General features: G+C 46.2%; 1 protein-coding gene across 1 annotated transcript in view; it reads right to left on the bottom strand.

Annotated features, from left to right (window-relative positions):
* Positions 1 to 16,835, bottom strand: part of LOC144496740 (tenascin-like) — a 175,307-nt gene that overhangs the window by 116,489 nt on the left and 41,983 nt on the right. Inside the window, exon 2 of the mRNA XM_078217252.1 lies at positions 4,330 to 4,850. Coding sequence (XP_078073378.1) covers positions 4,330 to 4,747 — 418 coding nt within the window. The 5' untranslated portion in view covers positions 4,748 to 4,850. The remainder of the gene's footprint in view (positions 1 to 4,329; positions 4,851 to 16,835) is intronic.

Here is a 16,835-nt window from a genome sequence, read left to right as displayed (position 1 = left end):
TCCTTCAATAGAGGGTCAGTGTGTCTGATATCCAGTGTCCACCATCCTCCCTGCTCCACATGTACAGATGCTTCAGGAACTGACCAGTGAGTGAATGCCAAGTCTAAGGGATGGTGGCATTGTGGTACTGTGATGATACTTGACTAGTAATCCAGAGACCAGGGCCAATGCTCCAGAATCATGGAGCAGAATTTTATCCTCCCCCATCGGTGGGTTCATGGGGAGGATGGTGGGAAGGAGAGAAGGGTGGTGGGAAGGAGAGTAGGGTGGTGGGAAGGAGGGAAGGGTGGTGGGAGTGAGCATAACCCGCTGGTTTCCTGACTGCGCGGCCTCTGCTCTATTACACATTGGTGTGGGCGAGGTTTTGGCTGGCTGGCCCACCTCCCCCAATTGAGACTCTTATTGGGCCCAATTATGAACTGCTGAATGGCCTTTCCCTGCCCAACCTCCATTTTCAAGCTGGCAGGAGAGGGAAGTTGACAATAAACCGAGTTCAGGCCTCAAACATGGTGAGAGGAGGGTCATCATGTGTGTGTGTGTCTGGGGGTTGGGGGTGGGGGGGAAGGGGAGGCTCTTTTGACTTAGTTTGAGGGGACCGCTTGCAGTCCCAGTCCTGTCCACTGCAGCTTCAGGCGCTAGCGCACTGCTGGCCATTTCAATTGGCTGACGGTTCTCTGAGGTGCGACTTGCTCCCGGTGAGGGGCAGGAGTCCTGGCTCCAGCCAGTTTACACTTGCAGTGTGAAGTGACTGAGGGGCAGGCTGAATCAGATGGGGTGTGTTCTCCACCCATTCCATGGAAGGAAAACTCCCCCATCTGGAAAATTCTGGCCATGTGTTCAGGTCCCATGCACCACAATGCATGGCACCAACCTGGGGGAATTTAAATTCAATTCATGAATCAGGAACAAAATGTTTGTCTTGTGGATAATAATGAGAATTAAACTGCTGGATTGTTGTTAAAAACCCATTTGATTTATTAACACAGATCCTTACCTGGTCAGGCTTACATGTGACTCCTTTCCAACAGCTGCCTAATTGGTTAGAACTCCCACAGAAATTGCGGAGCGAGATACTCAGTTTATCAGAGAAAGAAGACTCTGCGGGGATAATTGGGGATTATTTTGGAGAAGGAGATTGTTAGGGATCATTAGGGGGATTGTTAGAGAGATGGGGGCTCAATAGAGGATCATTAGGGAAATTATCATAGAATCATAGAAACCCTACAGTGCAGAAGGAGGCCATTCGGCCCATCGAGTCTGCACCGACCACAATCCCACCCAGGCCCTACCCCCACATATTTTACCCACTAATCCCTCTAACCTACACATCCCAGGACTCTAAGGGGCAATCGTTTAACCTGGCCAATCAACCTAACCCGCACATCTTTGGACTGTGGGAGGAAACCGGAGCACCCGGAGGAAACCCACGCAGACACGAGGAGAATGTGCAAACTCCACACAGACAGTGACCCAAGCCGGGAATCGAACCCGGGACCCGTGAAGCAGCAGTGCTAACCACTGTGCTACCGTGCCGCCCACAGGGATCAATAGGGGATCATTGGGATATGGGGATCAATAGGGGAACCAATTATTTGGGATAATGGGATCAATAGTAGGTCGGATCATTAAGGGATCAATAGGGATCATTAAGGGAACAGTGAAGTATCACTAGATTGAAGGAGGTCATTAGGTGAAGGGTTAATGTTAGGTTTCGGAGGATTATTCGGGGATCATTGGAATGAAAGGCAGAAACCTCTGGAACTGGAATATTATGATGTGCCAGCCACTCTCCTTGCTGGACAACGCAAAACTCACTCAAATTACTCAACTGGGACTCCGAGGCTCGGTCTCCCAGATACTGCCCTTGAAATTACAGTTCAAAAAGTGTTCCTCAAGACGCACAGGACAAACAGTTAAAATGAGGGTCGATCCCTTAAAATGATTCTGTTTACACCTCAAGGACTGCAGTGGAACAAGAAGACAGCTCACCACCACCTTCTCAAGGGCAATTAGTGATGGGCAATAAATACTGGCCGTGAATTGTGAATGTGATGCTATCAGTTATTGTAAAAACTCACGGCACAGAATGAGGCCTTTCAGCCCATTGTGGCTGTGCTGAAAAAGTTCTCCCACTTCCCTACCTGCTCCTTTCCCTTTTCAAATGTGTATCTGATTCCCTCTCCCAGCTTCCACCAGCCTTTTAGCCAGTGTATTCCAGATCAAAGCAACTGGCTGCATTTTTTAAAGATCACCCTCTTTCGCCAGTTATCTTAAATCTTAGCTCTCTGATTGCCAACTGAATTTGAAACCATTCGTGCTAATTACTTCACAAGACGCCAAACGTTTTTGTCGCCTGTTCCTCTGTTTTGCAGCCAACTATGTGTCCCCTGCTGCAAAATGAAGCCACGGGTTTCTTTAATAAACCGAGGACTGAATAAAACCCTGCTGCTTTGTGGGAAGCGAGGAGCTCTCAGGTAGGAGAGTGCTTAAGCCAGGCTTTTACCCATCGATTGTCGGTCAATACCTTGCCTCGAGGTCCCTGTGACTGAATTGGAGCAATCCATTTATAAACCACCACCAATTTATTCATTCAGTCTTTGAGTTCATCTATATTGGAGAGAGTGCAGGAGAGGTTTACAAGAGTGGTTCCAGGGATGAAAAACCAGGGTTCCAGGGTTATGAGGACAGATTTGAGAGATTGGGACTGTTCTCCTTGGACGGAAGAAAGCTAAGAGGAGATTTGATAGAAATGTTCAAAATCATGAGGGGGCCAGACAGAGTTGGAAGGGAGAAACTGTTTCTGCTCGTAAAAGGAACAAGAATGAGAGGGAATGAACTTAAAGTAGTTTGCAAAAGATGCAAATGTGATGTGAGAAAAAGTGCTTTCACACAATGAGTGGTTGGGGTCTGGAATGCACTGCCTGGAGGTTTGATTGAGGCATTCAAGAGGATGTTAGATGATTATTTGAATAGAAACAATGTCAGGGGTAGGGGAAAAGGCAGCAGAATGGCAGAAGTTATGGTGCTCATTTGGAGAGCCAGTGCAATCACAATGGGCCGAATGGCCCGCTTTCTAGTGCCTATCGATGATAAATTGCCAGGTTGGATGGTAGCGAGTGACGTCCACTAACATTGTACTGAAGGTAGCATTCAGTTTCAGCCTGCCACTCAGTAGTACATCCTGTTAGCTGTCCATCGAATATTACTTTAGAAAACATTAATTCGGTAACTTCAGTCAAAGATTTCACAGTGCATTCTTTGACTTTTACAATTAGTAAGATTCAACCAGGATTCAACAAAACTCAACATAATGTAATCCCAGTGAACGTAATGTATCCCCAACAATGAACAATGGTTACTTAACCACCATCCCACGATTCCTCTCTCTCTATCTCTCTCTCACACCCTCACTCCATCACTGGGGGCAGCAAGAGTCCATTCGTCACCCTATTAGCACATCTGTTTGCCGAACTAACTGAATCAATTTTCATTTTTATTACATTTGTTTGAGAGATTTATGATGCGTGTTCTGGCATTCAGACTCCTGGGTTCCAGTGATTTTAAGAACATATGAATTAGGAGCAGGAGTAGGCCACTCGGCCCTGCTGCGCCATTCAATAAGATCCTTGCTGATCTGATTGTAACCTCCCACCAATCCCCGATAACCTTTCACCCCCTTGTTCATCAAGAATCTATCTCGCATTCCTTAAAAATATCCAGACTCTGATTCCACTGTCTTTTGAGGGAGAGAGTTCCAAAGACTCACTGCCCTTTGAGAGAAAAAACATTCACCGCCTCTCTGTCTGGTGAGGTGGTGGCACAGTGGTATTGTCTCTCCACTCGTAATCCAGCGGGTTCAAATCCTGCCATAGGCAGATGGTGAAATTTGAATTCAACAAAATAAATCTGGAATTAAAAGTCTAATGATGACTACACAACCACTGTTGTAAAAAACCTGTCCTAATAGGGTTCGCTGGGGAAGGAAATCCTTACCTGGCCCTACATGTGACTCCAGACTAACAGCAATGCAGTTGACTCTCAAATGCTGACTGAAATGGAAGGCACTTAGAGATCGGCAACAAATACTGGCCCAGCCAGCGACCTCCCACATCCCGTGAATGAAAATAAAGTGACCCATTATTTTTATTTTAAGTTCTTTTATCTATAATACACCTGACTTCTTTCTATTCCTGGTCAGGAGGGATATTGTTATACAGTGATTAAATCAATCAGGTTCTGTCTTTATTGCAATGGGGGATCTGGTACGTTTACCCAGATGGTGAACTGCAGTGACAATGGATCCGGGAACCAGCCAGTAGCCAGACTCACCACAACACGTATTGCTGGAGCACTGTCGACGCAGTGTGGCCACCAGCTTCTCGAGGCTCTCCAGCCGGCTCAGGAGGGCCTGGACGTCATCGCAGCCACACACCTGCGGAGGGATGTTGATCCTGTGGGTGAAGACGACCTGGTTGGTAGGGTCGACATCATGCTCAAAGCGCTTGTCGTCTCTGGCCTCATCCTGAGCCTCAAAGATGTGGGCCAGGGGTTTGGAGATGTTGGGCGAACAGGACTTGCAATGGGGCAGCTTGATGTTGTAGACGTGGTTGAAGGTGGTGGGGCGGCTGGAGGTGACGTTGGGCAGCAGCGCCCTCCTCTGGCGGATGGTCTTCACAAAGACGCCGCAGTTGCCTCTATCCAGGAACACGACGACAAAGAGGAGCAGGATCCTGAAGACAAGCCCCATCTCTGTAGCTGTACGGAGGGGTGGAAGGAGTCCAGTCTTGTGTAGGGCTTGGGTGTCAATAAGGAGAGCCGTTACAATGATCTCCGGACTTACACCACGATTCCTATAGGAAATAAATAACACAATTAACTGCGCGGATAATGGTCTCAGCCATGACTCATGGGTAACATTCCCATCTCTCACTCAGAAAATTGTCGGTTCAAATCCCACTCCAGGCATTGAGTAGAAAAGTTTAAATTTATCCTCACAATGCAGGGAGTGCTGCAGAGATGCTGTCTTTCAGAGGAGATGTTAAAATGAGGCCCTCTGAGGCCAAAAGGAGCCTCACTCAGGAGATGATGAGTCTCTGGAAATCTCTCCCTGAAAAGGCGGGGGAAGCAGAGTGTTTGAATGTTTTTAAGGCAGGGGTGGATAGATTCTGGGTAAAGTTTAACGTTTTTTTAAAAGTTTATTTATTAGTCACAAGCAAGGCTTACATTAACATTGCAATGAAGTTACTGTGAAAATCCCTTAGTCGCCACATTCTGGTGCCTGTTCGGGTCAATGCACCCTAACCAGCACGTCTTTCCGAATGGGGGAGGAACCTGGAGCAAGGGGGTGATAGGTCATCAGGAGTAAGCGGGATGCAGATTTGAGGTTACGATTAGATCAGCCATGATCTTATTAAATGACGAAGCGGGGTCTCAGTGGCCTCCTCCTGCTCTTTGTCTGTTCATATAAAAAATCCCATGGCATTATTGGAACAGCAGGGTTGGGGGTTCTCCCCAGTGTCCTGAGTTAATGTTTGTCCCACAACCAAGAGTTACCTAAATATAGATAATCAGGCCATAAAATAAAATAAAGGGTAATGGAAAGACGATATAAAGTAAAGGGTAAAATTCTTAAAGGGGCTGCAGAAGGACCTGGGTGTATCTGTGCATTGAAACTGGCAGGACAGGTGGAGAGAGCAGTTAATAAGGCATATAATATCCTAGGCTTTATTAATAGGGGCATAGAGGACAAGAACAAGGAGGTTATACTGAACTTATACAAGACACTAGTTGGACCTCAGCTGGAGTATTGTGTACAGTTCTGTGGGTCATGCTATCAGAAGGATGTGAACACATTGGAGAGAGTGCAGAAGAGGTTTACAAGAATGTTTCTAGGGATGAGAAACTTCAGGTATGAGGAGGTTGGGACTATTTTACTTGGAGTGAAGACTAAGAGGAGATTTGATAGCGATGTTCAAAATCATGGGGGATATGGACAGAGTAGACAGGGAGGAAGTGTTCCTGCTCGGAAAAGAATCGAGAATGAGAGGGCACAGATTTAGAATGATTTGTAAAAGAAGCAGTGAGTGTTTGGGGTCTGGAATGCACTGCCTAGAAGTGTGGTGGAGGAAGGTTCAATCGCGGCATCAAGAGGATATTTGATGAGTATTTGAATAGAAACAATAGGTGGGATTTCCAGCCATTCCCACCGGCCGACGGTGACCCCGACCACCACGGGTTCCCTGCCGCATGGAGGGTGCGAACAATGGGGAAACCCCATTGATAGTGGCGGGACGAGAAGATTCCACTGCCAGCCAATTGCGGGCTACCTCCGTCACCGCTGGGTGTGGTGTGGAAAATCCCACTCAATGTGCAGGGGTACAGGGTAAAGGCAGGGGAATGGTACTAAGCCATGATGCTTATTTGGTGCAGGCACGATAGACTGAGTGGCCTCCTTCTACACCGTAACAATTCTGTGATTGTGTGTTTGTGGTATCTTGCTGTGTGTAGATTCACTGCCCATTTTAACTACATTAGAACCCGTGACTGCACTCAAAGAGTACTTCATTAGTGTAAAATGATTTGGGACAGTTTGGAGTGCTACAAAAATGAAAATGTTTCTTCCAGGAGGTAAATTTTATTTGGCCAGAGGGAGCAGCCTATTAAACATGAACCGATGGGAAACCTCAGTAAAAGGTGCCTTGGTTTTACAAGCACAACCATGTCCTAAACAAGCCAACTCCAAAAGTCTGAATAGAGGAACATATAACCTAACATCAGCAAGGGAGAAGGGTTTTGAACCAAAAGAGGAGAATCTTCCAGCTCTCCGTCCTGTCTGGGAGTTGGAATGGCTGGTAATAGCTAACAGCCACACTCCAGCACTTCTCTGCAGGAAAGCTCATAGGACTCAAGGCAGCTGAGCTTGGGTGGCTGCCACTTACTGCTGGATCCCTCCTGGGAAACCATCAGGTCCGGCAGAGGTCAATATCCCCCCACCCCCACCCCACACCCTCACCCACCCACCCCTCAACCCCCAAGTCCCTGGCCGGGAGTGAGATAACATCTGCTCTGCATTGTCAAAGTGCAGCCTCTCGTAAACAGTCAAGGTTTCTGAGAGTGGAAAGTGTTGACCAAAGTTCACACCAGACTGAGTGAATTGAACAGAACTGGAATGACACCGAGACACAAGGAAATAGACAGATTCAATACCTGGTTTCAGAGGCAGTAACAACAAAATGCATTTACATATCACCTTTAATCATAGAATCATAGAATTCCTTCAGTGCAGAAGGAGGTCGTTCGGCCCATCGAGTCTACACCGACAACAATCCCACCCAGGCCCTATCCCCCGTAACCCCATGTATTTACCCTGCTAATCCCCCTGACACTGAGTGGCAATTTAACCTGGCCAATCCACCTAACCTGCACATCTTTGGACTGTGGGAGGAAACTGGAGCACCCGGAGGAAACCCACGCAGCCAATGTCATAAGACATCCCAGGTAAGGAACTTCACATGAGCATTACTAAACAGGATTTGACCCTGAGCCACATAACAAGATATTACAATAGGTGACCAAAATGCTCAGCTGTAGATTTTAAAGAACATTGTCAATGATGAAAGAGAGATGGAGAGTAGGGTTACCAATCCCTCCAGGATTGGCCTGGAATCTCCAGGGAGTGAAAATCAATTTTCAAGACTCTGCTGTATGCAAGCCTGGATATTAAAAAAGAGCTTCCTTTTTAAATTCTCTTTCAATATTTCTCTATAAAAATATTGAAAATGGGCTGGGCGGGAGATCCAGCTACCTCTCAGTAAGCATCATCCAATTGGGCAATGGTTATTTTTTGTGTTTCAGTTGGTGAAGGAAAGCAGTACGTTACAAGGATGGATGTGTTGGCCAACTAATGGCTGGATTGTGGGGATAAGTCATCTGTTGAAACCTCCAGGAATACATCTAATCGCAGTTGGCAACCTTAAGCTTATGAAGAGAATTTCAGAGCTTCAAGCCCGAGCAACTGAAGACATGGCTGCTCTTGTTTATTCCTTCATGGGATGCGGGTATCAATGACTGGGCCAGCATTTTTGCCCATCCCTCATTGTCCTTGAGAAGGTGGTGGTGAGCTGCCTTCTTGAGCCGCTACAGTTTATGTGGTGTAGGTACACCCACAGTGCAGTTCGGAAAAGAATTCCAAGGTTTTGTTAATGGTGGAATTGAAGGAGAGTAGATATCTTAGAGGGGTTACAGAAGATTGTAGGAGATTACAAAGATAGGAATAGGGTGAGCCCATAGAGGGATTTGAAAAGAGGAGGATTTCCTCAGCCAGGAGTCAGTGTAGGGCAGTGAGCTCAGGGGGTGATGGCTGGATGGAACTTGGTATGCCTTAGAAAGGAGAACAAAGAATTTGCATTTATATACAACCTATTACAGCCTCAGAATATCCCAAACATTTCATAGTTATTGACTTGATCGATAAAGATGTTTCCTAGCAGTTGAATCCAGAATGAGGAGTTATCAAAATATGATATCTCCTAAATCCAGTCGGGAATTCAGGGGAAACTTCTTTACCCAGAGTGGGGAGAGTGTGGAACTCACGACCACAAGGAGTGCCTGAGGTGAATGGCAGAGATATTTAAGAGGAAACTACAGAAATGTAAGAGGGGGAAAGGAATAGAAAACTATTGGTGGGAGTTTCTGCCCCCTCCCCTCTCCCCACCCGCCGTGTGTTTTCTGGTGATGAAGGCAGTTCTCCATTGGCCGGCAACCTTCCGGTCCCACCAATATCTATGGCATTTTGTGTGGCTTGCTCGTCCTGTCACTGGGGAATCCACTATGGAGGGGGTTTGCCTCCAGCAGGACTGGAAGATCTTGACGGCAGGAAGGGCAGTGAATCCTGGCCTGTGTTGACAGGGTGAAATGAAAAGGGGTGGGAGGAGGTTCATGGGAAGCAAAAACTCTTTCTGTCGCAAAAAGAAGCACAACGTAATGCCGTCCAAGTCCTTTTCAAGTGTAGTCATGATTATTTAAGAAAGGCGGCTGCCAGCTGACACACAGCAAGATCCCACAAACACGCAACTCTTTCTAGAGTGTTGAAATGTGGACACAGGAACACAGCTCAGGCCAACTGGGACTCTCCGCAGTCCTGGAGCAGCTGAAGACAACCTGTTGTCCTGCTATAGGTGAGTGTAGATCAGCGGCTTTCAAACTCAGTCACAATATTGAAACAGGAGAGAATTCCAGTGGAGAGACTGGGAATGGCAGGATTGTCATATAAGGAGAGATTGCTTTGACTGGGCCTGTATTCACAGGAGTTTGGAGGTGATCTTATTGAAATGTATAAAATTCTGACAGGGCTGGACAGACTGGATCAGGGATGTTGCTTCCTCTGGGGGTCTGAAACAAGTGGACACAATTTCAGGATATGGGGTAGGTCATTTAGGACTAAGATGAGGAGAAATGTCTTCACTCAGAGGAATTCTCTACCACAGAAAGCTAAGGTGGCCACGTTGCTGAATATATTTAAGAAGAAAATAGGTAGATTTCTAGATTCTAAAGATATCAAGGGAATGGGGAGAGCACTGGTGTTGAGATAGAGGATCTGCCATGATCACATTGAATGATGGAGTGAGCTCAAATGGCTGAATGGCCTATTGCTGTTCCTATCTTCTCTGTTTCTGACACGCAGCGTTTCCTTGTTGTTCCTCGGTCATGGAAAAGCTTTTGTGAATGGAGCAGTTTCAGCATCAGTCTGCAAAACCCACACATCCAATTCACTCAGAGAACTGAAATGTTAAACCATTCGTTTAAACAAGCAGCAATGGCAGACTCAGTGAGTTTGCATGTCAGTGTGAGTGTACAGTCGACAAGCTGACCTTTCTCTCCCTTCAAGGGCTCCTTTGTGCCCACTCACAGAGACAGAGGGGTCCCATTGAGCCTCAAGGATAAGGCCTCGATTGAAACAGGCGGCACCCGACACAGGATGATATTGTCAGGCAGGGCAACTTGTGAAAATCTAACATTACAAAGAAAGCTTCGCAGCAATTAGTGAGAGAAACACATAGCTTGCAGCCAGTTAACCTGATAGATTCAGGAGAGCACACCCTGTAGATAAATAAACAGTCCCAAATCCGGAGGAAAAAAAACGGTAATCCCATTCATTCGCCAACTTTTCACCTTCAAACTTTTCCAAAATCAAAATCTCATATTTAGCTGTTCCTTTTTGTCACATTCATTGGGTTAGGAGCCTCTGGGCCCCATGTGTTCACTACAAGCAGGAGGGCACCCCTTTAACTCATCAACTAAGAGTGACTCCATTCCCAATGCATCCCAGGAACTCTGAGTAGTGACTGACTGTTAAACTCTGGAAAATACCTGAAGAAGTCATGCAGATGCAAAATGTGAACAAAATGTGTTTCTTTCTCCACAGATGCTGTAACACTTGCTGAGTTTTTCCAGCATTTTATGATTTTATTTCCAGAGGATACAGCCCCAACTTCCTCAATATTTCCTCACAGGACAGTCCTGTCATCCTAGGGCTCTTCGGCAAGTATATCCTTTCTTTGGTAAGGGGACCAAAACAGTATACAATACTCCAGGTTCAGTCTCATTGAGGCTCCCAACAATTGAAGCAAGACTCCTGTACTATATCGTGTACATGTACTCCTGTACTGTATAGTGTACATGTACTCCTGTACTATATCGTCTACCAGCTTCTGACTACTGTGGTGACATGAGCAGGTCACAGGCTGGGATTTCTGCGAAAAGCAACTCACCTCCTGACTCCTCGACCATCTACAAGGCACAAGTCAGAAGTTTAATAAAATACTTTACTTCGCCTGGATGGGGTGCAGCTCCAACAACTCAAGAAGCTCGACACCATCCAGGACAAAGTAGCCCACTTGATTGGCACTCCATTTGCCACCTTCAAGATTCACTCCCTCCACCACCGATAAACAGTGGCAGCCGTGTGTACCAGCTACAAGATGCACTGCAGGAACTCATTAAGGTTCCTTAGGCAGCATCTTCCAAACCCACGACCACTACCATCTAGAAGGACAGGGCAGCAGACACCTGGGAATACCACCACCTGGAGGTTCCCTTCCAAGCCATTCACCAGATCTCAATGAACGGTGGAGCAAACTCGATGGGCAAAATGGCCTACTGCTCCCACGTCTTCTGGTCTTATTGTTACCATACTGACTTGGAAATACATCACCTTTTCTTCACTGTTGCTGGGTCAAAATCCTGGAACTCCCTCCCTAACAGCATTGTGGGTGTACCTACACCAGGTGAACTGCAAGAAGGCAGCTCAGCACTACCTTCACAAGGGCAATAAATGCTGGCCTAGCCAGTGACATCCTGTGAAAGAATTTTAAAAAGTACTCAGATCCTTTTGAGATAAAGGCACTGTTTCTTTTTCTCTGTGACCAAGTCTTTAGACAGTTGTTGCAATGTCTCCTTATGTGGCTCAGTGTCAAGTTTCTGTGAAGCACTTTGAGTTGTTAAAATTGTTATATAAATGCAGGTTGTCGTGAAAATGGAAACAGGAGGAGGTCCTTCAGCCCCTCAAGCTTGTTCCTATATTCTATTAGATTGTAGCTGATCTTCACCCTAACTCTATTTACCCACCTTTGCTCCATACCCCTTTATACTCTTAATGCAATGCTAATCGACCAATCCCAGACATGAAGGCTCCTGTTGGGAGACAGGGCTCCGCATTTCCCCTACTGTTGAAGTGCAACTCACTTTAAGGTTAATAAATGCTGCTTGTTCCAGATTCCCCATCACAGGAAACAGTGTCTATCCTTTTGGATCCTCCCAAACACCTTGATCAGCCGAAGGGTCATATTGGACTCAAAATAATAACTTTCTCTCTCCTCAGATGCTGCCAGATCGGTTGAGTTTATCCAGCATTTTCCGTTTTTATTTCAGATCTCCAGCATCCGCAGTAGTTTGCTTCTACCACCTCGATCAGGTCACTCCTCAATCTTGGAAACACAGGGGGAGCACTAGCCAGGTTTATTGTCCCCTGTGGGACAGTGCCCTGGAGGTGAGCACAGGAATGAGTTACTCCGGCTAAGATCTGACCAGAGCTCGGAATGCAGCGTAACTACTTTCCTTTTCTCTCTGCCTGCCTTGAGATTACTGCCAACTGTACTGCCTGTTAATCTTTCCAGATGCCTTTTGTACCTGACCAGTAGCTGTTACTGAGCTGCGCACATGGACAAGGCTTTTTCCCAGTTCCTCTGTCTGTCACCTTGAATGAAATATTCCAATCTGTCTCTTGGATGCACGGGGGAATGATCTCACGCCTGGACAAGTGAGGATGAGGTAATGTTATGCGGTTGATAAAAAAACCCATAAATTCTTGGTTTAAACTGTTTGACTCTCCAAACACTTCCAGGCATCCCTCGCACTGCAAGCGATGCCTGGCTCGAGATTTCTATTGCCAATATTTCTCGGTATTTGTTGACTTTCCTATGATGCAGTAAAAGGGGTTTTTTTGGGTAGTGGTGAGAGCTTCCTGATGGTGCACCAGGCCTTTCCAGCAGGCCATTCAGCCCAGTTGTTCTGTGCTGGTATTTATACTCAATTCGTGCCATCATCTTCCTCTCATCCTATCTGTTCTATTCCTGTCTCCCTCAAATAGTTTATTCAAATTTCTCTCTTGTGTGCCTCCGTTTAGAGACTCCTGATCTACAGACAGAGATGTGGAATGACATAATTTTATGATGACGCATTGAAGTTTGTTTCCGTAAGGGACAGTGTTTCATTTCCACGAGAAAGGGATCTTTAGTCAGACAGGAAAGTGGGACACTTGGGACTGTGAATTATTCCATGGCTGCTGTCTTTCCCCCACCTTCGTACTCAACTGACAGGCAAAAGGGTCAAAAGTGTGGGCGGGGCCGGGGTGGGGGGGGGGGGGGTGGCCTAATATTATGGGATGAGGATATGTGGGAGTCTTTGCGGAGATATATAGCAAACAGATGCACTGACTTCTCAGCAGGCTGTCAACTGTGGGACGCTGCTCATAACTACGTGCTGGGGCTGGAGGAAATAATCTCAATGGACTGGCTCCTGGCACTTTGCAGATGTGTTTAATTACCATGCTCACTTCGAGCCGAGCTGTCCTGCCTGGCCTCTGCTCCTGCAGTTGTGCCCAGAAACATTATGTATCAACATACTTTCCATTCCTGCCTCTCCGGCTGTTCCAGCATCCTCCAAGTATGTTAAAGCTGGCTGGTGCTACGAGTAGCAGTCTCTGGATTGGTCACATGGCTTTAGCTTTGGGGATTAGGGGAGGAAACCTTTCATTACAGACTTTTCACACAATCATTCCTTCTCACACACAGGCCTTAGCTCCGGATTTGTTCTACTTAGAGAGAATTAATTTAATGGAGGACAATTTAGAAAATCTGTTCCTGTTCAAAATGATCCCGCGAGATCATTTGGGTTTGACACCTATCAATCAATCAACAGGTTCACTGTTTACAAATAAGGGGTCACCCATTTAAAATGGAGATGAGGTGAAATATTTTCACTCAAGGGTGGTCTTTCCAACTCTTTTTCAGCCTCCTTGTGATGGATTTTCTGGTGATGAAGGTGGCTCTCAAAATAATTTGTGAAATTACATGAGGTGTATGTCTCTTTAAGTGGTTTTTCTGTCCTCACCCTTGTCGGACACGTAGGCAACGGTACTGGGCAGTGGCCAGACAAGCAAAAGAAACGAACAGTCCAATATTAAACCAGACCTTGGTGACACTGGAGCATGGAGAAGATTGGAACTTGTGGTTGGCTCCAGTTTGGGATGTTTAAAAAGGACGGTTGGCAGCTGTGACGTTTCTGCATCTCGGCCCTGAGGTCAAGAGAGTTGTGAAGCTGGAATCGTCACCCGAGACTGAGCTCAGCCAACAGAGCAGTGTGGGAATCCTGGAGGATGTGAGGCACAGATTGGCACTAGTGATACTGGGGCTGGAGTGGCGGCCTCATTGAGATCTGAAAGATTGAAGGAGTTAGATGGAGAGAGAGAGAACGAAACTATTTCCTCTGGTGTGGGAGCACAGAAAAAAGAAATATGATCTTACAATTAGACATGGTCTGGTGTTGAGCTTCTTGAGTGTTGTTGGAGCTGCACCGATCCAGGCAAGTGGAGAGTATTCCATCGCACTCCTGACTTGTGCCTTGTAGATGGTGGAAGACTTGGGAGGGGGGGGGTGGTGCGGCCGAGGTTGCGTTAGCAGTGTTCCTAGCCTCTGACATGTTCTGGTACCACAATATTTATATGGCTGATCCAGTTCAGTTTCTAGTCAACACCCCAGGATCTTTTTAGTGGGGGATTCATCAGTGATAATGCCATTGAATGTCAAGGAGTGATGTTTCAATTCTCTCTTGTTGAAAATGGTCATGATGTTTTGTACTGTGTGGCCCGAATATTACTTGCCACGTGTCAGTCTAAGCCTGGATATTGTCCAGGTCTTGCTGCATTTGGAAATCATAGAAATCATAGAAACCCTACAGTGCAGAAGGAGGCCATTCGGCCCATCGAGTCTGCACCGACCACAATCCCACCCAGGCCCTACCCCCACATATTTACCTGCTAATCCCTCTAACCTACGCATCTCAGGACTCTAAGGGGCAATTTTAACCTGGCCATTCAACCTAACCCGCACATCTTTGGACTGTGGGAGGAAACCGGAGCACCCAGAGGAAACCCACGCAGACACGAGGAGAATGTGCAAACTCCATACAGACAGTGACCCGAGCCGGGAATCGAACCCGGGACCCTGGAGCTGTGAAGCAGCAGTGCTAACCACTGTGCTACCGTGCCGCCAAAATGGACTGCTTCAGTTTATCTCCATCAGATGATCAACAGCTTGATCAAAAAGGTAGACTTTAAGGAGCATATTAAAGGAGGAGGGAGAGACAGAGAGGTGTTGGGAGGGAATTTGGAGCTTCTGGCCTCGGCAACTAAAGGCATGGCTACAAATGGTGGAAAAGTGGAAATTGGGTGTGTTCAAGAGGAGGAAGGCAGATTGCTGGAGGATTGTAGAGTTGGAGGAAAATACAGAGCTGAGGAAGTTTGAGGATAAGGCCACAAAGGTAGGTTTTAAAGATTATTTTAAAAGTTGAGAATGCGAGAGAAGCAGAGCTGTTGGGATGGAATTATAGAGCTAAGTCCTAAAAAGAAGAAAAGAATAAAGACCAATGAGCAATCAAAGTGTAGCCCAAATTCCATCCACACCACAGCTGTACTCCAATGTTGCTGCCTCTGTGGATCTGGCTGGCTCATCTGTCCATTTTTATCACTAAACTCTCTTCATGCTCACTGGAAAGTAAGAATTTGATTGAAGTTTCCCATAGAAACAGATGGATAAACAGGGAGCTAAACAGCTCCAAAAGAGAGTTCTGGTTTTTATGTCTTTTATTGGCTGTATACCATCACCGTGTTTACAAGTCCCCAAAGCAAGAGCTGAAATGTGGATATGTGGTCTGTACATTACCTCCCTGTGGACAGTAACACAGAGAGCTGAGATATGTATGATACTCCCTCCACAGAGCCATGTGTTAGAGATCCATTCAACTGCACCATTGCCTCCGTGTCCAATTCTCTCTGGTTATTTCAGTAATCCTTGTTGCATGAGATGTTCTTGGTTATAAATCCAGCTATTTTGGGTTGGGAGGGGGGTGGTGGGGTGGAGGTGGTGGTGGATGGTGCAGTGTTGCTGTCTGGAGTCACACTCAAGGTCGAATATGCCCAGCCCATACCATGTGGCAAACGTCATTAACAATCTGCTACCCAAATTCCAAACTTGTACCAATTTTCATTCACCGATCAGCTGTGCCCACTGACCTACACAAATTCCTCAACCAGCAATTAAAATTCCCATCCTTGCGCTGTTTTATTTTTCCTTTACTCTTTCACAGGATGTGGGCAGCGTTGGCTGAGCCAGCATTTGCTGCCCATTCTAATTGCCCTTGAATGGCTACCCATTTCAGAGGGCAGTTAAGTGTCAACCGCATAGCTGTGGGTCTGGAGTCACATATAGGTCAGGCCAGGTAAGGGTGTCTTTCTCTGAAGGGAATTAGTAACCATGTGGTTCTTATGACAATCAATGATTCATGGTCACCATTACTGAGAACTGCTTTATATTCCAGATTTTACTAATGAAATTTAAATTCCACCAGCTGCAATGGTAGGATTTAAACCCTTGTCCTGAGCATTAGTCTGGTTCTCTGGACCTATCAGTCCAAATACATTTCCTCTGTGTCACCACCTCCCTCTGTAGTTTCACCCCCTTTAATCTCCTCCAGCTCTACAATCCTATGAGGTTTGTGTGTTCCTTCAATTCTGGTCTCTTAGGCAACCCAATTTACACTGCTCCACTATTGCCTCCAGTTGCCCCAAGCCCTAAGCTCTGAATTCCCACCCTAACACCTCTCTGCCTCACATCCTCTCCACCTTTAAGATGCTCCTTAAAACTGGCCTCTTTGGCCAAGTTTTGTTCACCTCTCCTATTCTCTCCTTCTGTACGTGGGTGTGAACCTTTGTCTGATTTATGTTCCTATGAAGCACCATGGATGGATTTAATAGATTGAAGAGGCTTTATAAATATAAATAGCTGTTACATTACACACCTGATATCTGAGTCCACTGAAGAATTATAATGGGCGACCAATTTAATGTCGACTGATGTGTGTCTCTGACACATCCAATCCCGTATGATTGTTAGCACTCAATGAGTTCCATGTGTAGCCTGCTCTGAATTACAAAGACCAGTCCATGTGAATGATGTGATTAGTGAGTAACTGGCTCCATGTCAGTTTGGAAGACTCCAAAG

Source organism: Mustelus asterias, chromosome 8 (assembly GCF_964213995.1).
Source record: "Mustelus asterias chromosome 8, sMusAst1.hap1.1, whole genome shotgun sequence".
Classification (NCBI taxonomy): domain Eukaryota; kingdom Metazoa; phylum Chordata; class Chondrichthyes; order Carcharhiniformes; family Triakidae; genus Mustelus; species Mustelus asterias.
This window is presented reverse-complemented; position numbering and strand designations above follow the sequence as displayed.